The sequence below is a fragment of the Protopterus annectens genome, chromosome 16.part0 (assembly GCF_019279795.1).
Source record: "Protopterus annectens isolate FY-2018-M chromosome 16.part0, PAN1.0, whole genome shotgun sequence".
In the NCBI taxonomy this organism is placed as follows: domain Eukaryota; kingdom Metazoa; phylum Chordata; order Ceratodontiformes; family Protopteridae; genus Protopterus; species Protopterus annectens.
In genome coordinates, this window is record NC_056750.1 from 332,037,187 (window position 1) to 332,063,508 (window position 26,322).

The 26,322-nt window shown below is 37.3% G+C and overlaps 1 protein-coding gene across 1 annotated transcript in view; it reads right to left on the reverse strand.

The window, feature by feature from the left end:
• SNAPC4 (small nuclear RNA activating complex polypeptide 4) overlaps positions 1-26,322 on the reverse strand; it is a 745,673-nt gene that overhangs the window by 508,125 nt on the left and 211,226 nt on the right. The window contains exon 5 of the mRNA XM_044058642.1: positions 16,033-16,158. Within this exon, the coding sequence (XP_043914577.1) occupies positions 16,033-16,158 (126 nt within the window). The remainder of the gene's footprint in view (positions 1-16,032; positions 16,159-26,322) is intronic.

Below are 26,322 nucleotides of genomic sequence, written 5' to 3' on the forward strand. Positions count from 1 at the left end.
TGGAATATAAGTACTAGCTTTCTTTAGCATATCTACAGTGTTTTTATTTTTATTAACGTGAGTCTGAGGTTTATCTTTAAATAACACAGCTAAATTAATTTTCCTAATATATTTTTTAAACTCACATAGACAGTCAACTAGGTCGAATTTGGGATTGGGTATGTATTTCATACCCTTAGTTAATAAATCAAAATGTGAACGACATAGTGTTGTATTAGAATAGTTATAAATACTAAAATTATTGTATGTATATATATTTTCTGTAATAACAATGTCTCCAACCTGATGATCATTGTCTGATGATTCAACCACTATTTGTTCTTCCACCAATACTTCTGATTGGTCCTTGTATTTGGATGGTAATACTGTTGCTACACTCTGTTCTGAAATGGTTGTCCCTGAGCTAGATTGTCCTTCTGAAAAATTTGTTCTCTATAATAATGTGGTCTGTCTTGAACATCCCTTTCTCCCTGTGTTTGACTATTAATCCTTTTATCATATCTACTCTTTTCTTTTTCCTTAGGCCATAAATAAGCTGTGTCCTTATTATATTGATCAACATCTCTTTGTATTTTCTTAAACTTTCTATCTTGGATATTATTTATCCATCTATCAGCTAACTGAAATTGTTTAGTATACAATTTTTCCCATTCGGAAAATAACAGGTCATTAATTATCTTAGTGTTCAGATTGTCAGTTTCCTGTACTAACTTACATAACTTCTCATCACTGAATTTTATAAGCAATCGCATGAAATTAAAACCACATTCATTAAAAATGCAATAAATTCATTAGTACCATTGTTAGTTAGATCCAAACCCATAGGTTATTTAAAAAACCTCACGCCCATTGGGACTATGTTCATTTCAATGCATTCAAGCAAATAAGCATATTCAGTCCATTGATGCTTTTAATTTTTTTACCCAATAAATAAATCATACTTTTTAAGCTCCCTGCATTGTCTAGATCGGGAGACTTAATATTTTGATTATGTATTATGAGATGTTCTGATGAAGCCCAAGTGTTTTGGGTGAAAGCGCTTAACGTTTTCAGTCTAATACTTTCCAATGTTTTTAGCTTTGTTACAATAAATTCGTTTTATGCTGACAAGTGGTGAAGCACTTATTGGTGACTCCAGGGCTGTTTGCTGTATTAGTTTGTTCTGAATTTGATTATATTCTGTTGTTGCCCTTCAGCCATGGATATCACCAGTGTTGTACCACTAAAGGAATCGGGAGAAGAGAAGGAGAACCTTTCTGGCTTACGAGATGAGATCATGCTGCTCAAGGGTAAAATAAGTAAACTGTTTCAGTTGGTACATAAATTACACAGCAACGATCGTGCTACAAAATCATCTTGCTTACTTAAAGATCCGCACAATTTTAATACAAAAGGTACCAATGGTATAAATACGGAGGATAACCCTAATTGTGACAATCTGTTACTAGGGGATAATAAAATGGTAAGCAGTACCAATTCTCACAATAGAGAGCTTAATACATCTGTCGGGGAGAGAGATGCAAATAATGACAGTTTTATTTTACCTAATGGGCAAGGCACTTGCCACAGAGGTAGTCCGAAGGTATACATTAATGTTTTTGACATAATGGAGCCTTTGAACAGCAGCAAGATTAATTTAACAGATTTTACGTTTGACTTTTCGGTTTATGATGTGGAAGACGAGGCCAAAAGAACTGGCGCAAAGCCGAAAAAGAACGCTACCAGTAAAAACATATTCCTCTGTAACTGGTAGCGCTACACAACATAAAAAAAGTACTGTTATCACTAATACTCATTCTGGCCTCAGTGCAGAAAGAGTAGGACTTACAAATAAAGACAATCAGTTCATTCAATTTTTAACAGTAAATTGTAACCTAGATAGTAAGAAGCATAATCAGAATATTACGTCTCCTGACCTAGACAATGCAGGGAGCTTAAAAAGACAATTTATTTATTGGGTAAAAAACTTAAAAGCATCAATGGACTGACAGCTGATAATGCTTATTTGCTTAAATGCATTGAAATGAAAATAGTCCCAATGGGCTTCAGGTTTTTTAAACAACCTATGGGTTTGGATCTAACTAACAATTGTACTAATGAATTTAATGCATTTTTAATGAATGTGGTTTTAATTTCATGTGATTGCTTATACAATTCAGTGATGAGAAGTTATGTAAGTTAGTACAGGAAACTGACAATCTGAACACTAAGATAATTAATGACCTGTTATTTTCCGAATGGGAAAAATTGTATACTAAACAATTTCAGTTAGCTGATAGATGGATAAATAATATCCAAGATAGAAAGTTTAAGAAAATTCAAAGAGATGTTGAACAATATAATAAGGACACAGCTTATTTATGGCCTAAGGAAAAAGAAAAGAGTAGATATGATAAAAGAATTAATAGTCAAACACAGGGAGAAAGGGATGTTCAAGACAGACCACATTATTATAGAGAACAAATTTTTCAGTAGGACAATCTAGCTCAGGGACAACCATTTCAGAACAGAGTGTAGCAACAGTATTACCATCCAAATACAAGGACCAATCAGAAGTATTGGTGGAAGAACAAATAGTGGTTGAATCACCAGACAATGATTATCAGGTTGGAGACATTGTTATTACGGAATATATATATATATATATATATATATATATATATATATATATATATATACATACAATAATTTTAGTATTTATAACTATTCTAATACAATATGTCGTTCACATTTTGATTTATTAACTAAGGGTATGAAATACATACTCAATCCCAAATTCGACCTAGTTGACTGTCTATGTGAATTTAAAAAATATATTAGGAAAATTAATTTAGCTGTGTTATTTAAAGATAAACCTCAGACTCACGTTAATAAAAATAAAAACACTGTAGATATGCTAAAGAAAGCTAGTACTTATATTCCACCTAGTCATCCTACAGTGGATATTTATGACAAAATTGTGACAAGGGAAATTTATCAAATGTATAACAAGTTTAGAGAAATTACACATACCAGTAATTTAACTAAAGAGGAAGGGAAAATATTAAGAGACTTACAAAGGGATAACAACATCAGGGTGATGAAGCCTGATAAAGTGGGAGGGATGGTCTTACATGATAGTATCGAATACACAAAAAAGATGTACGATATTTTGTATTAATCTGGCAATTATGAATCAAAATCTCTTAATAAGATTAATATAGCCTACCAAAGAATTGATTCATATTTGGAAGAATATTTAATTGAAGGAAGAGTTATTAGTGATCTATACAATTATTTAAAGGTCAAACATCCTAAACTAGCCAATTTGGTAGGCATACCTAAAGTACATAAGGATACTTCAGATCCACCTTTTAGACCCATTGTATCAGGTAGTAAATCTAAAACGTTCCCATTAGGTAAATACATTGATACTAAGTTAAAATATATATATAATGTCATACCCCACATGGTGAAAGATTCATGGCAGTTTTTAAGTACATATCCCACTGATGCATGTAAAGAAGGCACTATGTTTGTAACCATCGATGTTATTGATCTCTTTTCATGCATCCCTAAACAAGAAGGCTTAGAAGCATTAATAACAGCATCATCAAATATACCAATTTTAATTGGGATGAAATATGTTTAATTTTGGAGCTAATGTCTATAGTACTCGACAATAACTACATTTATTTTGAGGGGGAATATTTCAAGCAGACCAGAGGGGTAGCTATGGGGGCAGCTTGTGCTCCCATATATGTGAACCTGGTCATGCTTGATTGGGAAGACACTCTATTCCCCAGTGAACACTTTAAATACATTAAACATTACTCTAGATTCCTGGATGATATGTATATACTATGGGAAGGTGACATGGACAGACTTCAGTTATTTATTCAATTTCTTAATAAAAGTAGTGAATATTTAAAATTCACTTTTACACATAGTTATGAAAGTGGGGCTTATCTTGATACTTATATCTACCACCAAGGAGGTAGACTAAAATCTAAAATACATCGGAAAAGCACATTTTCTAATAACTATTTGGAGTATGGCAGTTGCCACCCTGACAAAGTTAAATACAATGTATTTAAAGGGCAGTGCATTCGAGCTGCACAAATGACTTCTGAATATGACAATATGATAGAGGAATTGAACTTGATAATGAAGTTATTCCAACAAAGAGGTTATCCCCAACATATGATGGAAAACATTGTACAATATATTATTCAGGAATGGGACATAAAATATAAGCTTCTATTAGGAGCTGGGATAGAGGTAATATCGAGTCAAAATATGGGACACAATAATAACAACACTGTGGCAGGCCTATACCAAAGATCCTGCATTATACAATATAATTTAGTTGCTAAAGAAGTAAAAAATTTGATGTATAAATATCGGTATTTGGTAATGGGTGATACTACTTTGACAGATATTATGGGTATTAAACCCAATTTTATCTACAAAATGGGACGAAATATTAAACAATATGTAGAACAACATCTTGGAGGGGTAAAGAATAGTAAAAAAGGACACAGTGCACACAGTAAGAAATGTGGTGCATGTAATCAATGTATTTATATATTGGAAAAAGACAAAATAATTTTAGAGAATGGACATAAAACATTAGTAAGGTTTAAGTCAGGTAACTGTATTGCAAAGTGTTACATTTGCTCTAGTTACTATGTAGGTAAGACAGAAAGAGGTTTTAAAAAGAGAATTTATGATCACACCTATAGTATTAGAACAAAGGATACCACAAATGCGCTATATAGACACATTGAGAAGAAAGGTGATATTCACCAGTTTAAATTTGCCATTTTGGATACAATTAATAAGGACCCCAGAGGAGGTGATAACAAAACTTTATTGAATTATAAGGAGGTATAGTGGCAGATATATCTGGATGCCACTACCCCCCTGGACTTAACGATCAAATTCCATTTAAACCTATTTTGGAGATATCGCAGTAATACTAGGTCATTACACAGTTTTATATATGTGTATATATATATATATATATATATATATATATATATATATATATATATATAAAATAGCTTAAGATGAACACAGAAGGTTGTCATTAATACATGTATTTAAATACCAACTTAAATACTCCCATAACAGTGGATAAAGTATTTATACACATAATTCTTGGGTTAGTTAGAGAGTATATAGACACATTTCATACACTAGGTATATGACATGTTTTTTGGGACCCACACATTACATATTTAAGTGTGTGTGGTTCAGAGTTATTCTGTTTAGTCATTTTAGATTTTTATGTATAGTTTTAATAGTGACAATTTTAATATATTCTAGTATGTATTTTTCTGTATTGTTTATATACACACAAGTAGTACTTAGGTTGCACACTTGTAAAAAAATTTTTTACAGTATCCATTGTATTAATACGATGTAGCCACTTTGCTTTATATGGCTTGGAAGACTGATTAACTTGTGCAGTACAAAGGATACTGTTTCTTTACATTTCTTCCAACTTTTTAAAAAATTTCTGGTGCCGAAAAACGTTTATAAACTTGATTTATTGTATTATGAGATGTTCTGATGAAGCCCAAGTGTTTTGGGTGAAAGCGCTTAACTTTTTCAGTCAATTTAATGCTATATTTGGAATACTTTCCAATGTTTTTAGCTTTGTTACAATAAATCCGTTTTATGCTGACAAGTGGTGAAGCACTTATTGGTGACTCCAGGGTTGTTTGCTGTATCAGTTTGTTCCAAACTGGATTATATTCTTAGGCATTTTAAATATGGTGGACTATTCATGTGCATTTCATCTGATGAAGTCTTTTTATCACAGATGAAAGCGCTAATCGTGGTTGTTTTAGTGAATAAAGTTGGAATAGTTGCTGTTTCTGGGTCCTGCAGCTTTTAACTGTAGATTTTACAGTTTGTTGGTGGTGTCTGTGAATTTCAACAATGGTTTCAACTAAGCTAACATACGTCAGTGCTGTCTGTGGGCAAAACAAAAAGGAGGGTGATGGAACATGTTACATAAGCTGAAACAGTTCACAGTGCCTAGATAAGCACAAAAACTGAATTTGCTAGCATAAATTAAATTTTGATATTCTGTGTTAACACACAGGAAGTTAAAGGAAACTAGCTTTGTCAAAAATTTCCACAAAAGAGGACTAAAGTTGAAGTTTGCATCACTGGAAACTTATCCTACCCAATTTTGTGAACCAGACTCCTTGTGTACAAAAGGTAGGTTGCGTTATAAATCAATACATGATGTAGAGTTTCCCAAAAGGATGCCAATGCATGAACTGAGGCAAAAACCAAAGAAAGATGAGTTGGGTCAGAAAGTTCAATCCCAAAGAGACAGCTCCGGTTAGACAACTTCAAGGTCAAGTTTACTAATGTTAAATCTGACATGAAGTAATGCTATTTCTCTGGAACTGACAGATTGTCTACAACTGCGACAACATCTTATCATTGTCAATGTGATCAACCTCAAACTTAGCCTATACTAGCACCAAGAAGGGTCTTGAAACATTTACCAGATTAGTAAGGGTCAATATCAAAAGAAAGAACAAAGTCAAGCTTGATTCAGACCAAGACAATGTTGGAGCAACAGCTGAGGTTGAGATCACATTCAAACTGATCTACAACTATGGGTCGAGAAAATTCAACTCCTAAAGTTAAAACTAAGGTTGAAGTTGATACAGAGCTCGACATCAACAATGCTGACATTGAAAGAACAAAACTGAAGTGGGCAGCAGAAGTAATGCCAGTAACTCAGACAAATATGGACACAACTGACATCAAAGCCTGAGCAGGGTTGGCGAATGAGCCAGAGTCACGGGAATTGAATATTGTTGTTGTTTTTCTTTTGGCTTTTCCCGGTTAGGGGTCGCCACAGCGGAACTCCGGTCCGCTAATGATTTGCAGTCGATTTTTATGGTGCCAAGGTGCCAGCCTGATGCCCAACCTTCAACGAAGGCACACCCATTCACGCATGTCTTTCGAATGCCACTCGACCGCGGTGAGGACATGCAGACTCCACACAGAAGGCGCTCCAGCTGAAAATCGAACTGAATGTACTTTAATAAAACATCTGTGCCCATAAAATGTACCATAAAAAGATAGAAAATCACAAATCGTCAAAGTTTAGCATTTGTACAGATCACCAGCTAAGATGCTTTCCAGTTATCTGGAATAAAAAATGACAAAGAAAAAACTTTACAACTAAGATGTCCTTTTTCCTCAACTACCCATATTAAATTGGGATACCAACAAAACTAAAAATACCTCAACAGCAAGAATATATAGAGAACAAAATGGAAAATGCCAAGGGAGAAAGAATGTATAAACAAAGCTTGCAATACTTACCACTTAAACAGAAGAGTCAGTAGGTGGAGCAACTGGAAGAAAGTACAGTAGTGTTAAGTACACATACCATAACAGTTGATGTTTGAATAGATCACTGTTTCTATGAGATGTATCCTTTCAAGAATCAGATGTTGGACTGGAATAGAAAAGCTTTTTTGGGCTCCTTCAATACATGCCATATGTCAGTTGGAGCACAACAGTAAAACCACATAAAGGCAGATTTCTGTGTTCAAAAACTCAGAGTTTTCTTGCCCCAAGTAAATGATGATCTTGTGTACTGAACCAAAAGAGAACAATGGGACAGGGAATCCTCACCCAGCCTAAAAAGGAGCAAGTCCTACAGAATCAGGATTTACTATAACAATTCTTCAGGAGAATGTTGGACTCTGGCCCCTTGTCCTTCTCCGTTGCTGTCTAGGCTTTGGTAATTATCTTACATAGCTAATAGCAGAACCTTTGTTCTATCAGTGTAATATATAGTAGGTAAAATCACACCAACGTATCAAAGGAAAAAAAGAGGGGGATGGAGAGAGGACTGCAGTACTTCAACAGTGATCTTTCCATACATTTATTGTTATTGTGAGTTTACTTACAGAAATGCATTGTGTTCATCATTAGAACACAGTTAAAGTAGCATATAACTATATAGGATAATAGGTTCTGGAAAAAAAAACAGCAGACAGATGCAATGATTTAAGGTAAATTCAGAAACCACCTTAGGCATGAAATGATAGGCTCTTAAGGTTAACCTATCCCTATGAACAATAAGAAAGGGTAAGGTCATCTTAAGAACATGCTGCCCAGACACTCACCTAGCTAGAGTCACAACAATGACAAGGACAGTCTTCCATGTCAGGAATCAGCCAGATGAGCTGATTCAAAAGACAGAACAGTAAGTTTCTCTAAAACAAACTTAATATTCCCAAAAAGGAGTAACCTCTTTTCTCAGCTATGTAAAATTACTTTCAGAAATTGTTTCACCAGATACAAGGAAGAAAGGCGGAGTCAAGGTCAGACAAGCAGAAATGCTTTAACAGATGAATTCTGAAAGAACAAAAGGGCATCAACCTTGAAAGCATCATTGTTCTTCTGGCACCAAACAGGAAAGCTTTTCCATTCACCCATGTAAGATCTAGTAGTAGCAGGCTTTCTAGTCTTATTTAACATATTTAAAAGGGCTCTTGTTATCAAAGGAAAGGGTGGAAATGCATCTAAATACCTTCTGAACGTGAGAAAGAAAAGGCATCCAACTTACAGGGCTTTCTGAAAATCTCTGAAGAATTTCTCGAGTTGCCTTTTGTGACTCTAGGCAAGCAAATCTATTTGAGTTCCCTACGATTGGATTATGTCCTGGTAGACCCTGTGTGTAACTTCCATTCAGGGGGAACTGCCCTGGAGCTGCTCAAAGTGTCTGCCACAATGTTCAGATCTGATGGAATCCTTAATACAGAGAAAGAGTGGCATAACAGTTAGCACACACGACTTTAATGCATAAGGCTATGGGTTCTATTCCCACAACAGGTAAATTGACTACTGGGGTGGTGGTTTGTTTCTCAACTTTAGAAGGAAAATTGGCTTGGTTTAAAATAGTCCTCAAGGGCACCAGTCAACTACTTGCGTATGAACCTAAGATGCCTGAAGGAATAAACAGTGTTAAGTTCCAATTTACCAGGCTACCATGGTCACTATGCAGACAAGGTGGAACCTGATTCTCTTCCTTGTTTGTTTATCACAGTGATGTTTGTCTGTTATCACTTGAAGAGGACCTACAGTCCACAAATGATGCAAGGCTTTTATCAGGACAATCATTTATTTGCCGAAGATGTGCTTCTTTCTAAACTGACTATCCCACGTTACTTGCACTTGGATTCCCTTAGACACAGTTCCCCATGCTAAGTCATAAGCTTTCATAACTAAGGACTGAGAAAGTGCTAAAGGAGAAATTGGAAGACCTTGATTCAGAGCATTTGAGCAATCCACCAAGACATCTCCTTCCTAATAAATGGACGTATAGGAACCCGGAAGGAAAGTGAATGCTGATGCTGGGTCTATACTAATTTTTTCAGATACCACTGATTTTTCCTCATGTATAATCTGGCTAAAGGAATCATTAGATTGGAGGGGGCCCCAAATCCCACAATCCTGAGGAATTTTCTTGCTGAGTCACTGATTGAAGACAAAACTGAAGAAAGTTGTTGTTGTTTGTCTTCCCGGTAAGGGGTCGCCACAGCGGAACTCCAGTCCGCTAATGATTGGCAGTAGATTTTTATGAAATGCAGAGGTGCCAGCTCAATGCCCAACCTTCAACGAAGGCATGCCCATTTACGCACGTATGTCTTTCGAATGCTACCCAACTGCGGGGAGGACATGCAGACTCCACAAAGAAGGCAGTGATTGTGATTAAGAGATTGCATCATTAAAGTATCTACCAAGCAACCTAGAAAAGTGGCCCTTTGAGATGGAGTAAAGGCTGACTTCTCTAGGTTCAGAAGGAATTGTAGGTTTCAGAAAATTTTTTTTTTTTTTTTTTACAAACAGCAGAGAATCTTGACAATATTGAAGAGAGTATGCAAAAATAAGATAGTCACCAGAGTAAGGGAAGATATTAATACCTAAAGGGGTAAGACAAAGGAAGATACTTGGTTGCTAGATTTTGAAAATGGTCAGGATGGGGTGAAGGAGGGATTTCAGAGAGATAATCAGGTATTACTTTTGGGGGTCTATATTAAAAAAGCGAATGCTTATTCATCGATCCTAGTTCAGCGAACGCTGAAAATGTCGACCATTCGGAACAGAGATTTTTTTTCCCCAGGGGGAAAAAAATCGCTGTTCCATAAAAAAAAAAAAAAACAAAAAAAACTTAAAACAGTATTTAATGTGGGGGGCTTTGCCCCCCCCCCCACTTAAATATACCAACTCCAAGATCGCACCACAGTGGAGGAAATGGCAAACTCCCAAAACAGGCCCAGCAATTTTTTTCCCTGAGAAAAAATTTGCTGTTCCAGGTGTTCAGGATTTTCAGCATTCTCTGAAATAGGGTCGATGAATCAGCATTCGCTTTTTTAAGCGTTCGCTGATTCAGTATAGACCCACTTTTGGCATGTCCTCGAGTTTGGGTAGTATCCCCTTTCTTCTTGAATTTATTCTGCCATTCTTTATTAAAATGCTTTTTAGCACCTTTTTTGAGACCATTTCAGCAGATTTCATGTTAAATGGGCCAGCAATAGATGAAGCCTGACAGACTTTACAAAGTGGATTGGTGACTGAAATATCTAATTTGCACTTGGATAAGTTTACCCCTTCCATCAAACTTCTTCAGCACATCAGCCAAATAAAACATCTCTGTCTGGGGGAGCACTGAGAATTTGTGTCTTAACATCTTCATGCAAACTCAGATTTTAACTAGGAACACCTACATATAACCAGCCAGTGGTAGCTGCCTGGACACTGCATCTGCAACATCATCAGAACATTTTAATGAATGTTTGGATACCTAAGAGACTGAACCTTTTAATGAATGTTTGGATACCTAAGAGACTGAACCTATCAAATTAAAGAGAAAAGACTTAGCTTCTGAATTAAGAAGGTCTGCCAAAACTATTAATTTCAGCAAAGGATGCAAGCAGGTACATCACCATAGGAGCCTAACAGTCAACTGTCCTAAAGGCAACTTTTTTCTGAAACATATCAATTGCCCTTCAATCCTTATCAGAAGGGACAGGGTTAGACAATAGTTTAGATTCAGCTGCCTTAACTAAAGAAACTGCTGTATCTGCCACAGGACTATGAAAGAAGAACTTAAACTACCGTGCCACTATGTAAAGTCCATCGGGCTCCTTACGAGCAGGGAGTTGACTATCAGTCAAAGTACAAACTGCAGTGAAAGCATCTTCCAGAGCACCAGTTACAGGGGTAATAGCAAAAAGCTAAGGTGTGTCCACGTGTAAAAGCTCAGATTTGACTGACCTCCTTCTGGTAAAGATCTTTAATTTTAGTAATGAAGCCAGTAAGAGAGATTTCCTTAACAGGTTAATCAGAGGAAACATTCTCCACAGACTCTGATTTAGGGACTCAGGAGAAGAAACTTGAGAGTTCTAGACTAAACTAGTTTCTTCCAAATCAGAATGACAGTCAAAATTAGAAGGGAATGGAGATCTCTTCTTTTTATGTGAGAGAGAGAACAAGCACATTGCCAGACTAAAAATGCCTTTAAAAGGTTCTCAGCGAAAGAATACCAATCTTCCCTAGATTTATTAGAAAAAGGAGTAGTGGATACAGTGGCATGATTTTTGAGACTTTTTTCTTGGAGTTCAGAAGAAGGAATTAACTCAGATATATGAGGACTGGATTGGGAGGCTGACTACCTTTTTATCTGAACCTAAGGTTGATATCTGGTCCCTGGGGACATGGTTCTCCCTTCTGGAAAGGTATTTTAAATTTGGCCTTTGAGGACGTGCAGTCTTCCTCTCAGAAGCATCTCTCAGAGCATCACAGAAGGGTTGGGAGTAGGAGACAAATGGCCCAAGGACTCCCAAAAGGGTCAAAGTAGATGCCTCCAAAGGCCAAGGGAGATGAAAAGGAATGGCCAGTTCAGTATTCCCTTGCTTTCCAAGTTTTAACTTATTTTAGAAGCCGGAGGAGGGATGTATGAGGAAACAGCACCTGAATCCATCATTGTTTTAATCAAAGCCTCAAGTCTCCAGTCTTCTAAGTAAATATTAAGAAAATTTAACCTGCTGCTAATAATTTCAGAGGTAAAACAATGAAAGACACTGCAAAAATTAACTGCATCATCCACTCCCCAAACAAAACAGGCAAGTGATTGATCATCTCTGTATGGAATCTGTATGCCACACAGATACTTCCTTTTTTCTGGACAGAAGAAAACCCCAATAATTTTGTAGAAATGGAAAGAAAGTTCCCATTGAGCTGCATACCAACCCATAATTTTGATCCTGAAGCAAAGTGCCATACTACTGTAGACACAGAGAAAACAATGTCTAACACAGCTTTTCAATGGCAAGAAAGTTCTGAGTTTTCACATGGCCTTAACACAGTTCAACTCTCAAGCTTCGATACCCCAAGATTCTCACTACACCTTTCTAAACATACTGGAAAATATTAAGATAGAACCAAACACCCTAATACTGGGTGATTTTAACTACCCTGCCATTAACTGGGAAAACTACTCATGTCCCAACATCTTTGCACAACGGTTCTTGGAATTCATAAATTCCAACGCCCTGGATCAGCTAATCCATAGTCCCACCAGGGGCTCCAATATCCTAGACCTGGTCATTACCAACATGGGAAATCAATGCTCCATACCTATGGTCACCCCCTCGTTAGTCAGGTCTGACCATAAGCTAATCACCCTTAACATCCACATCCACATCCCACCCCCACCCCCCAGTAAAGAAACCACCATAAAAAACTTCTCCAAAGCCAACTTCATGCTACTCAAGTCAGAAGTGACAAACTTCATGACACCCATGCAGACGGGAACTGAAAGTTCAACTGCTGAATCCTACACTAAGGCACTGTACGAGCACATCCACTCATGCATGAATCGTGCCATCCCAAATAGAACCAAAATGCTCTCATCCAAAAAAAGGAAGCCAATCTGGTGGTCCCCTGCCATAAACAAACTTTACAACAAAAGGAAGAAACTTTTGCAGAAAAGAGGAAAATCCCAGGATGCAAAAAACTCCCTTACTAGCCTCAGTAAGAAACTGAGATGCCTCATAAAATCCTCCAAAGCTAGTTACGAAAATAAAATTGCCAAAGATTCCAAAGACAACCACAAAGCATTCTATAACTATGTCAAGAATCTAAATGGCAATGCTCAGATCTGCTCTGAGCTGAAACAGAATGGCATTAAATATATTGATCTGAAGGATATTGCCAATATCCTGGCAGATCGATTCAGTGCCAACTTCACCCCCCTCTCACCCCCTAAATGGCCCATCTCAATACCGGAAGATTGCGAAATTCCAGTAATAACGGCCACACAGGTACAAAACGCAGTCTCTAAAGCCAAGAATACAGCATCCATGGGACCAGATGACATCCCGGGCTGTGTACTACATGAACTACAATATGAACTGGCACCTCACCTAAGTGTCATGTTTAATCATAGCCTCATCTCAGGTTTCGTGCCCACTGAGTGGCACAGAGCTACAGTTATCCCAATCCACAAGGGGGGATCCACCTTGGATCCCGGAAACTACCATCCCATCAGTCTGACAAGCCTAATCTGCAAGGCCATGGAGCGTATTATCATGGAACTTATAAACAAAGACATTGGCAACCTTCAAACACTGGACCCCACCCAGTTTGGGTTTGTGAAGGGCCGATCTTGTCTCCTGAACCTGACTGACTTCTTTGAATCAGTCTCCAGAGCCATGGACAAGGGTAAGGTGGTTCACACAGCCTATCTAGACCTTGCCAAGGCCTTTGACACCATCCCCCACTCTGAAATCATAGATAAACTTACTAAGTTGGGCATTAATCCCTATGTCACCCAATGGGTTGCTAAATGGTTTACTGATAGAACCCACACTGTAAAAGTAGCCGACTCCAAATCCAGCTCCAGACAAGTGACAAGTGGAATACCTCAGGGTTCAGTCCTGGGCCGCTCTTGTTTGACATCTACTTCTCTGAAGTACAGGTCAACACTAAGGGACTCTGGCTAACAAAGTTTGCAGATGATTGCAAACTGGGAGCCATTATTGAATCCCCAAATGATGTGGATACTCTACAAAAGGGCCTTACAGAAACAGATGCTTGGTGCCAGAGCCATGGGCTCAAAGCTCAATGCCAAGAAATGTATTGTTATCCCCTTTGGGAAAAAACATGTATCCATGAATTACCATATAGGTGGCAGTACACTAAACACAGAAAGTGTGATAAGAGACTTAGGGACACAAAACCACATCGCCACAACAGTCAGGAAATCCTTCTATGTGACACACCTCATCACGAAGGGCTTTTCATCCAGAAAAAAGGAGGTCATTGTCCCACTTTACTCATCCCTCATTAGACCCATTATAGAATACAACGCCTCATTTGGTATGTACCTCTCAAGACATCTGCAACAACTGGAAAGGCCTCAGAAATACCTCACTAAAAGAATCACAGGCCTAAAGCAGATGCCCTACGCTGACCACCTTAAAAAACTCCAGCTATACTCTGTCGCATATCGTCTACTCAGAGGCGATCTCTGCTTAACATACAAGGCCATGTCAAACCCAGAGCTGTTGGACATGCTACACTTAAAGAAATTCCAATCCCTCAGAGCTACACGCTCCAGGGATCTAAACCTTGTCATCACAATAAACAAAACATGCTGGAAGGATAGGTTCCTGACCCAGAGACTCCCCAGACTCTGGAATAGATTGCCCATACATGTCAAGCAGAGTGCCTCTTTGGACCTCTTCAAGAGGAACCTTGACGATTGGATGGGAGAAAGGAAATTCACCCCAGGGATCACGTCAGTCGCCCTGCTAGACAGGGGTCCAGGAAAGTAAATAATGTGGGAAGAAATAGCCAGGGAATTGTTATGGCTAGGCTTGTATAGGCCCTAGGGCTGATAGCCTAGTACCAACCTATGAACCTATAAGTATGATGCTTATGGAAGGGAACCTAAAGGCTTTTCTATTTGTCAGGATGTCCACTCCCTAAAAGGATATGTTCCGTATAGCTATAAGCTACTGCAGCAGTGATCCAATGGTGAATATCAAATAAAATTAATTATTCACTCTTCTCCACCAAGACCTATTCCCACTTCGGAAGTTAATAGACTTGTTATTCCCTATACTAACAACAATAGAAGAGTAACACAGTTAATTAAAAAAAATTGGAACATGTTACTGTTAGACGAACATATAAAATAAGTGGTAGGTACATGTCCAAGATACAGTTACAAGAACACTAGATCATTAAAACAGATGTTGTGTTATGAGAAAAATAGCAAAAAAGAACTTCATTCAATTAGAAGAGGGACTTTTTCTTGCCACCACTGTAATCAATGCAGCTATATAGCTAATACCAACAGTTTCATACATCCAGACACACATTTGAAGTATGAATTTCAGCAGTATACAGACTGTAGAACAAGGAATGTGGTCTATTTAGCTATGTGTCAGAAGTGTAGTAGTTTCTATGTGGGGAAGACGAATAGGACTCAGAGAGAGAATAAGAAAACATATTTATGCCATTACTACCAAACATTGGCAGACCGGAATTCCGCTGTGGTGACCCCTAACCGGATAAGCCGAAAGACACAACAAAAAAAGTAGACAGAATGAAGGTAATGTAATAGCTAGACATGTTATTCAGAATGATACCACACATAACTTTAAGTTTTTAGTTTTGGAGCTAGTTATTCCCACTGAAAGGTTAGGAGACATAGGGAACTATATTGAAAAAATAGGAAAATGGATTATTAGACTACAAGCAGACAGAGGGCATGGGTTGAATGAGAGGGTCTCTTTGAAACCTTTTCTCAAGAAGCAGATGACAGGAAGATATGGAAACAGATGATCTGCTGTGGTGACCCCTAATGGGAACAACCGAAAGAAGAAGAATCCTTGACATTAATTTTTTTCACATCATTACCACTGATGTAAAAAGATGAAAGGCATCACTCTGTTCTTATCAAAATTAAACAAATTAAATTCTATTACTTACCAATCCTGTTGCTTTGTCTTTAAAATATGGCTTCAGAAAATGACCCACATACACATTTGCTGGGCAGCTTTTATCTTTTTGCGGTTTTGAGTTCCTCTGTCCTGCAAGCTCCCACATCAGCTCTTCCTAAGGTATGAAAATGCAACACGTTTGATCCAGCACAATTCACAGTACATTTAAAACCACCAAAAGACAACTGACAAATGAAGCCCATCTATCACAAGGCACTAACATGAATTTAACAATTCCTGTAACTTCCGTCTCCTAAAACTGTGAACCACATACAGACAATATACACCATGTATCAATACTACTATTATAAAGTTTTTACACAAGTGAATATTTTAAAGCAGCGATATATTGGAAACCATTTTCTAACGTGATTTTTTTTATTTCAGAACATCTTGTTATTTTAATGCAAAATCTCTATCTAGTATTTTTCACATTTAAATAATCTAATCTAACAGCAGCACACAGCAACATTTTCATCATCATCATCACTTGTTTTAAATTTCCAATGTCTGACAATATCTGCCTGCTAAGAAAGACAAACTAGTATGTAATGGCAACTTAGCTACTACATGCAGAAAATAAACTTAAATAGAAGGTACTTACCAAAGCAATATATATTTGAGGAGAAGTGAAAGGAACAGTAAAATCATATTATTTGGGTTTATCCAGCTTATGTCTTCTTATTTCCTGAGTTTTATCAACTATGCCATTATCCCTATGAAGACTAATGCTGATATAATGCCAGCATTCCATGGCACTTAGGTGCTGTGTAAGGCAGCTGTACATAGCCATCACTCCCATGAGCTTTCTTCTGTTCTTTTGTGCCTTTTCTTTTCCTCATAATGCAATAAAGTGCTGCCCTTTGTATAAAAGCTACATCTTTTCAAAATAACTGTGAAATGCACTAATACAACAGTCACAATGAAAAGTAGGCAAAATGTTTTTAGGGGATCAGAGTAAAAGTAGCTTTACTGTTACATTTAACTTTCCCCAAAAATTTACTATCTAGCCAAGTATACTACACAAGTGGACTGTCTTCCTCAGGAAGGATCGCTGAAAAAGTAAATCAAAATATTTTCAGAGATACCCGATCAATGTTTGTACTCCCACAGGAAGTGGACTGTTACAGAAGTTCCTGTGTGAAAGCTGTGACAAAACCTGTCCTACCTCTGATCCTTGCTTCCAACTTGCAGTGTTTTGTGAAAATGTAGAAAGTAGCCCATTGGGCAGCTTCTAAGATATATTTTTCAGGAACAGTTGTGAAATATGCTGATGGTATATCCACTGACCTACAAGAATGGGACTCTTATTGTAACTTACAGAATGTGTTATATTTATCACAGTAAGAGGCAACACAATGGGTCAACCATTTAACTGACCTTCTTTACTGATTGGTACGCCTGTTCTCCCTTTCTTGAAAGAGGCAAAACAGTGACATTTTTAAAAAACTTTTGAGTTCACTCACTGCAATACCAGAGATGCCTGGGCATATACTGGTAGTTGTATTCAGTGACTGAGAGTCACTGTTGATGCTAAGTTTTACACTGGTGACAGAACCTTTAACACAAAAGCTGGACACATCTTCGGACACCTTTTCATTACGAAATATCAGGTTTACACAAAAGCTTGTAATGTTAAAATCATTCTGTCCTAAGTATCAGCAACCGGAAAAAGCATTCTCCATTAAGTAGTTTTATGATTACTGCTTTTGCTGGCTCAAAGGGAGAGTAAAGTCAGCTTCTTCAACAGCAAACTCAAATCCTAGGACTTCATGTCAGAAAAGAAAGCATATAACACATGTTTTATGAGGAGCTCTTTCTTTCTCACACATTTGCTGCTAGAACTCAAGTTTTAGTGATGAAAGTGTTATATATAGTTACCTGTAATTCTGAAGTATGAATGTGTGGTGAGTCTTCAAACCCAAAGCCTATGAAGGCAAATTAAGGGCTTCCTTTAATTTGGACCTTGTTGCACATAGAACATTTTTAAACCATATATTCATTTATTTATTTATTGACATTTGTTGACCGGGAAAGTCCACTGGGTCAGAAACTCATTTTCAGTGGAGGATCAGGGAGAAAAAAAAGCTCCACAGAAAATGTAATATAGGGTACTATAAAGATAAAATAGACAATGAACATAGGCTTTGTAAAAATTATATTGGCTATTAATATACAAGGTACAGTACCTTAACAACAAAGAGCCTTCAAATAAGATAGTATTTTGCTTCAAGGTAAATACTTAGAAGGTTCTAGACATTGCCTAGGAATAGACAGAGACATCAGAAAATGTTAGTTGATATTAAGAAAGTTCTTGGGGTGGTTGTGAGGGGTTACTTAATGGAGAAAGAAAAAAAGAGTGGATAATTAAATTTGTTTATGTAGCCACGGTAGCGTTGTCACCTCACAGCAAGAGGTTCTCCCATTCGATTCTCTGTTGGAGCGCCTTCTGTGTGGAATCTGCATGTCCTGCCTGCGGTCGAATGGCGTTTGACAGACGTGTGAATGGGCATGCCTTCGTTGAAGGTTGGGCATCGGGCTGGCACCTTGGTATCATAAAAATCTACTGCCAATCATTAGCGGACCGGAGTTCCGCTGTGGCAACCCCTAACTGGGAAAAGCCGAAAGAAGAAGAACAAACATGGTGGCTTAGACTTTTTTGCACAGGAACAAGTATGATTACTGAGGTAGTGGCATTTTAGTGCAGGTTTGAAAGCTTTTAATGAGTCTAGGTGAGTGATAGAAGAAGGCAAGGCATTCCATAATTTGGAAATGGTGTAGGAATATAGGCTTTGTCCTGCTCTTTTCTTGGGTTTGGTTATACTTAAAAGCTATCTGTTAGTAGACCGAAGATTCCGGGTTGGGATATATGATTGTAGGATAGAATAAAATGCAGGGCAGTTGTTAGGTTTATATATCAGCTTGTGGGCAAGAGTTAATTGTGTATAATATAGGTAGTGAGGGAATTCAAACCAATTCAATTCTGAAATGGCTTGGCAATGGTGTGTACAGTTTGGCAGCCTAGTGACAATTTTTTCTATTTTATAGTAACATGATTACAGTTTATTACTGAGAAATGTTGTGTGTAGGTTGGTGAAAATGGGGCTTCCACAGAGAAGGGAAGGGATAAGTAGAGTGTTTGCAAGTTTTATTTTGGTTTGCTTATCCAAATAAAGTTTCTAAAGTTTGAAGTGTTTTTTTAATTGTATTGAGAATACGTTGCTCGAAATTGAGTTTGTCATCAATAGTTATGCCTAATAATTTTGTTGTATTCACTAGTTCAATTTCTGTGTTGTTTTATGAGTACATTTTAAACTCTGAAGTTGATGGTTTTGTTGTGAATAGTAGGAGCTTAGATTTTTTGGGGTTGAGTGATAGTTGTGCATCATTTAGCCAGGTTTCTATAGGTGTAAAGGCATTTTGTGTAATCCTAAGAAGATCGGAGAAATTGCTAGAAGAGAATATAATAGTGGAAGAGTCGACATATTAGACAAGTGTACTTTGTTGGGATGCTTTGTGAAGATTATTAATGAAAATATTAAAAAGCAGAGGTCCCAGGATAGATCCTTGGGGAACACCTGTGTTGTTGACCAGGTATTCAGATTGTTTTCTATTGTTTAGGTATCTGGAAAACCATGTTAGGGAATTTAAGGAGTAGCCTAGTTTTTCTAGTTGTTGAAAGCCTTGGATAGGTCTAATCAGATTACTGTAGTTAGTAGACCAGCATAAACAGCTTTGTTCACAGTATCAATGAATGAGGGTAGTGCTGTAGTAATACTGTGTGCCGGACGAAATCCATGTTGGGTGGGTGCAAAGAGGTCATTGTCAGAGAGATGCTTTAGAAGTTGAGCATGAATACACTTTTCTAAGATTTTTGATAGTGGTGAGAGTATAGAGATAGGCCAGTAGTGTGAGAGATCATTGGTATTACCACCTTTATGGAATGGAGTAATGATGGATTTTTCCAGAGTTGGAGGACATTTGAATCTGAGATGGATCGGTTAAGAAGAACACTGACAGGATAGACTATTGCATCAGCATATAGTTTTAAATATGCAGATGGAAGATTATCGGCAGAAAGGGAGCACGGTCTTACTTTGGTTAGATATGCAAGTACTAGGGAGGTGGGTATTGACCGAAGAGAGAATGTAGGAGTTAAAGGAATATTATTAGAAGTTTCACTGGTGGAGGAAGAAAGAGATCTGGGGTTGTCTAGAATGAGATTTTGAGTGCTTGTTAGATTATTTGAGTTTAGGTTAGTCTTTGGAGATGAATCTTTGACAAGTTTTAGAATGGAATTAATAAAGTGGGGGTTGAACATATGGCCAAATTGTCGTGGGTCTTTGTCAAGAGAAGGTACTGGGTTCAAGGAGGGAGGAAACAGATTTCCAGAACTTTTTAGGGTTGTTTTTTGGCTGGATAAATGTCCACAGAAATATATATATATATATATATATATATATATATATATTTTTTTTTTTTTGCCATTTATGACTAATTTTTTGGCTTTATTACGAAGTTGCTTATAGTTAAGTTCATTATGTGGGTTTCTATTTTTCCACCATTTTTTCAAGGCTCGGTCTCTGGAAGGAACAGTTTGTTTACTATGTTTTGTTAGCCAGGGGGCATGGTTAGATTTTGTTCTTTTGCTACGAATGGGGGCTAGGCTATTAAGCGTATCAAGAAAAACTTTTTTTTGTTTTTATTGGGGACCAATTCTGAGCTTTTAGGGTACTTATGAATATGTTTTGGTTGAAGTTGACAAGATTTCTGGATATTCTATAGGACAGTGATTTGGGTATTTGAATATGGGCTCTATGACTGAAGGGTGGTAAGTGGTCAATTAAGGTGTCAGGGAAGGTTCCAGTGTTGGGAGTACTTATGGGGGTGTGATTCAAGGATCCAGCCTAAGGTTGACTCAGTGAAGACTCTAGTGAAGATTTAAATCTTAGTAAACTGTTTGCACACCTAATATCTATAGGTAGAGTATTCCATAATCAAGCAGCTCTAAAATGAAAAAGGACATCAATTTTCAGTTGACACAAGGTAAATTAACTAATACATTGTTATTCCTAGAATTTAATCCATGATTTATGAAGCCAGCTCCAGCATTGCAGAAAACAATTCATCCTTAGCACACCTGTACACTAAGATTAAATCAACCCTTAACAGCCTATAAGCTACTGAACAGAGTAATAAGTTTAAGTCTTGCAAACGATAAGGACTCACAACCAACTATAAGTTTGGTAAATGTTCTTTGAACACGCTCAAGCTTATCCAGCGATTCAATCCCCAGCACATTAAGAACCACAACATTCTATCATACAGCGAATGCTGACAGAAAATAACCCTGTCCTGGATGTGAACGCCCTGAATGTGAACGCCCTGAAAACATTGTTTATTAGTCCATAACATTTCCTAACACAATTCATATGAAAGTAAAAAGAAAAAGATGACATCTGAAGAAGTTCTGTATGTTTTAGAATGAAAGTGTTTAAACTTGATTAAAATACGGCTTGGTTGATTTTTGTGAATGTATAACTTTTTTTTTTAAATAATCTGTAGATTAAAGAGGTGGTAATTACAAATCTCTGGAAAAGTAAAAGGAAGCATTGTGACAATTATGTCAGCAGGCAGATAAAACACCTTGATTAAATGACATGACTAATATGAAGTGTTTTACAAAAGACAAGAGTTTAAAAAAATACATTTTATTAAATGGGCATTAATATGTTGATATCTTTGTTTACATATGCTTATATTTTTATATTTTATCACATATAAAAAAGATGTTATGTACTCACCTAACGTTCCATGTTTGTTGTCCTTCATCTCGCCTTCCTTCTTGCTGGTTGGGTTCGGAACCGATCCTCGGCTCCATCTCGGCTGTATACTGTAGCTCGAGAGCTTTTTACTGGCTGGAAGCTAGCCCCTATCCCAACATGCCTAGCGGTAGTTACCCAGATCTCATTTATGATAACCCACCACACTAAATAGGTCCAAATTTTTACTAAACTTACTTAAGAGAAAAGGACTCGCATATGAGTGTGTAATCATCAGCAAAGAGAAAGGAAGGAAAGGCTAGGTCTAACCAACTGGTAAGCAAAAGGGAACTCAGCCAGTGTAGCCAAACAAAAAGGAAGAAAAAATCCTCTCGATCCTCCAGGAGGGGGAAGGAAGGTGGGATGCAAGAAGGAAGGCGAGGTGAAGGACAACAAACATGGAACGTTATGGTGAGTACATAACTTCTTTATGTTATATGTTTGTCCCCATCTTGCCTCCGTTCTTGCTGGTTGGGACAGCGCACCCAGCACCTATATCCTGGGTGGCTCACTGGAAAAGACTCTTCAGGACCGTGGAAACAAAGGATGCCCTGTTCAGGGAGGCCACATCTACTTTGTAATAATGAGAGATAAAGGTATGAGGATTAGCCTATGTAGTTGCAGCACAGACTGAATCTAATGGCAGTTTGGTTTGAAAAGCAATAGAAGTAGCCAAGACCCTAGTCGAGTGTCCCTTAATTTTTCCTGGAAGTTCCTTGTTCGAAAAAGCACAGACATGGATGACAGTGTCTGAAAGCCACTTTGATAAGGTCACTTTAGAGACTGGACAATCTTTCTTGTTGTCTGCAAAAGACAAACAATTGGTCAGATTTTCTGAAATCCTGTGTCTTGTGTAAATAAAAACGCAACTGTCTATGAACGTCCACTTGATGGAGTTTATACTCAGCCTTGTTGCCATAATTGGGAAGAATACAGGAAGCTCTATGGATTGATTTAAATTGTGCTCTGAACACACCCTGGGTAAGAAGGAGGGATTGGTTCTGAGAGAAATTCTATCTTTGTGGAAAATCAAGTATGGGGGACAAATAGATAAGGCCTGTAACTCTAAAACACTCCTAGCTGAAGTAATGGCGCTTAAGAAAAAGGTCTTTCATGTCAAAAACTTCAAAGGACAAGAAGCAGCTGGCTCAAAGGGGGGAAAATGAGAGTCTCTAAAACTAGTTTTAAATCCCGGAGGGGTGGTTCTCTTATTGGAGGTCTTAAGAGGGCAGTACCCAAAAAGTTCTGGAAATCTGTTTCCTCCCTCCTTGAACCCAGTACCTTCTCCTGACAAAGACCCACAACAATTTGGCCATATGTTCAACCCCACTTTATTAATTCCATTCTAAAACTTGTCAAAGATTCATCTCCAAAAACTAACCTAAACTCAAATAATCTAACAAGCACTCAAAATCTCATTCTAGACAACCCCAGATCTCTTTCTTCCTCCACCAGTGAAACTTCTAATAATATTCCTTTAACTCCTACATTCTCTCTTCGGTCAATACCCACCTCCCTAGTACTTGCATATCTAACCAAAGTAAGACCGTGCTCCCTTTCTGCCGATAATCTTCCATCTGCATATTTAAAACTATATGCTGATGCAATAGTCTATCCTGTCAGTATTCTTCTTAACCGATCCATCTCAGATTCAAATGTCCTCCAACTCTGGAAAAAATCCATCATTACTCCATTCCATAAAGGTGGTAATACCAATGATCTCTCACACTACTGGCCTATCTCTATACTCTCACCACTATCAAAAATCTTAGAAAAGTGTATTCATGCTCAACTTCTAAAGCATCTCTCTGACAATGACCTCTTTGCACCCACCCAACATGGATTTCGTCCGGCACACAGTATTACTACAGCACTACCCTCATTCATTGATACTGTGAACAAAGCTGTTTATGCTGGTCTACTAACTACAGTAATCTGATTAGACCTATCCAAAGCTTTCAACAACTAGAAAAACTAGGCTGCTCCTTAAATTCCCTAACATGGTTTTCCAGACACCTAAACAATAGAAAACAATCTGAATACCTGGTCAATAACACAGGTGTTCCCCAAGGATCTATCCTGGGGCCTCTGCTTTTTAATATTTTCATTAATAATCTTCACAAAGCATCCCAACAAAGTACACTTGTCTAATATGTCAACTTTTCCACTATTATATTCTCTTCTAGCAATTTCTCCGATCTTCTTAGGATTACACAAAATGCCTTTACACCTACAGAAACCTGGCTAAATGATGCACAACTATTACTCAACCCCAAAAAATCTAAGCTCCTACTATTCACAACAAAACCATCAACTTCAGAGTTTAAAATTTACTCATAAAACAACACAGAAATTGAACTAGTGAATACAGCAAAATTATTAGGCATAACTATTGATGACAAACTCAATTTCGAGTTCTTACTTTTTCTGATGCCAATATTTTGTCACTGGACGTTTTTCATTACACCTAATGTAATGTGGCCCTTTTATATATGTGTTGGTCACTTAGTAATTGTTAATTCTGATGAAATCTTCTATTGTGGATTAAAGTGCTAAATAAATTTTATTATTCTTTATTTTTTTTTGCACCACATTCTCATGTCATTTTTGTTCTCCCGTTTTTTTTTTGTATTAGCATGCATTTTCTGATGAATATGAAATCTGAAACTTAAATGTATGGAATTATTAAGTGACTTCAATCCAAAGTGATTTGCCAGAAAACTACAAATTTTATGTGGAACAGACAAAATATACGAGACACAAATCTAGACATTCTGCGAAAATCTGGAACTTTGAGAGGTGTGGTCCATAGGGGTCTACTTCACATGACTGACTTTCATTTGACCGAGACCAAAATACCTAATTTTCAAAATATTGAAAACTCACTTGACTGAAACTCATAATACTGAAACTTTACAATGCTACATTCAAAATACTAACTTGTAAACCATACACATGCACATTTACAACATGAATGACCAACTCTTTCTAGAGCTAAAAAACTACTTACGTACCCTCTTAACAGAAACCGGACAATATAAAACCAAGCTAGGTGGAGGGGCTTACACCCCCCACAACCCCCGCTAACTATATATACACTAACACCAGGATCACACTACAGTGGTGAAAATGGCATATACCTTTTACTTACCTTACAGTACTCTACATGCTGCCACTACTGCTGGGAACACACAAAACATCCGCCATATTACTTGAGATACTTCCCATAAAAATGTAAACAGACATACCCACATTTAGAAACACTACAACACTAGCAAAAGCAAAAACACACAATGTCCAGTGTGTAAAGCTCTCCTCAATAGAACACCTCAAGTCCAAAAATAAAAAGAGAGAGAGCACCACAGCTGAAGCAGCTATACAAGCAGGTAAAATATTTATTGGAGTAAGCCCTTTCACGGCCCGATGGACGCTTCTTCAGACTTCAATATAAAATCACTCAAGAAATGCAGCATATATAAGAATATAAAAACAATTAATCAATTAAACAATTAATGCCGCAAGAATCCTTTAAAGAAATATTCACATATAAATAGTATAGTTAAGTTTGCTCAAAATTAAATTCATATACACTTGCCCTAATATGCATATGCTATAAAACATGCACATATAATATATGCAATAAAATGCATCTCTTTCACAATCTGAAAATTTATACAAAAAAACAGGTTTAAAAAGTTTCTTAAGAAATCACACAGAACAGAAGGAAATAAGGTGGATAATCAGAATGCAGGCAGACAAGGGGTTTGGTCTCAATGACAAGGTAGTGTTAAGACCATTTCTGGCTGATAGGCCCTTAAAACAGATAAGCCACAGTGGTGCAGTGGTGGCGAGGTCGCCTCACAGCAAGAGGTTCTCCCGTTCGATTCTCGGCTGGAGCACATTCTGTGTGGAGTCTGCATGTCCTCCCCGTGGTGAGAGGCATTCGAAAGACATGCGTGAATGGGCATGCCTTCATTGAAGTTTGGATGTTGGGCTGGCACCTCGGCACCATAAAAATCTACTGCCAATCATTAGTGGACCGGAGTTCCGCTGTGGTGACCCCAAACCGGGAAAAGCCGAAAGACGAAGAAGGCCCTTGAAGCATTGAGTTATGTATTTATGTGTATGTAAAGTTTTTAAACATGTTTTTTGTATACATTTTCAAATTGTGATGCATTTTATTGCACATATATTTCTATATCATATATACATGTTTTATAGCATATGCATATTAGGGCAAGTGTATATGAATTTAATTTTGAGCAAACTTGACTATACTATTTATATGTGAATATTTCTTTAAAGGATTCTTGTGGCATTAATTGTTTAATTGATTGTTTTTTATGTTCTTATATATGCTGCATTTCTTGAGTGATTTTATACTGAAGTCTGAAGAAGCGTCCATCGGAACGTGAAAGCGCTTACTCCAATAAATATTTTACCTGCCTGTATACCTG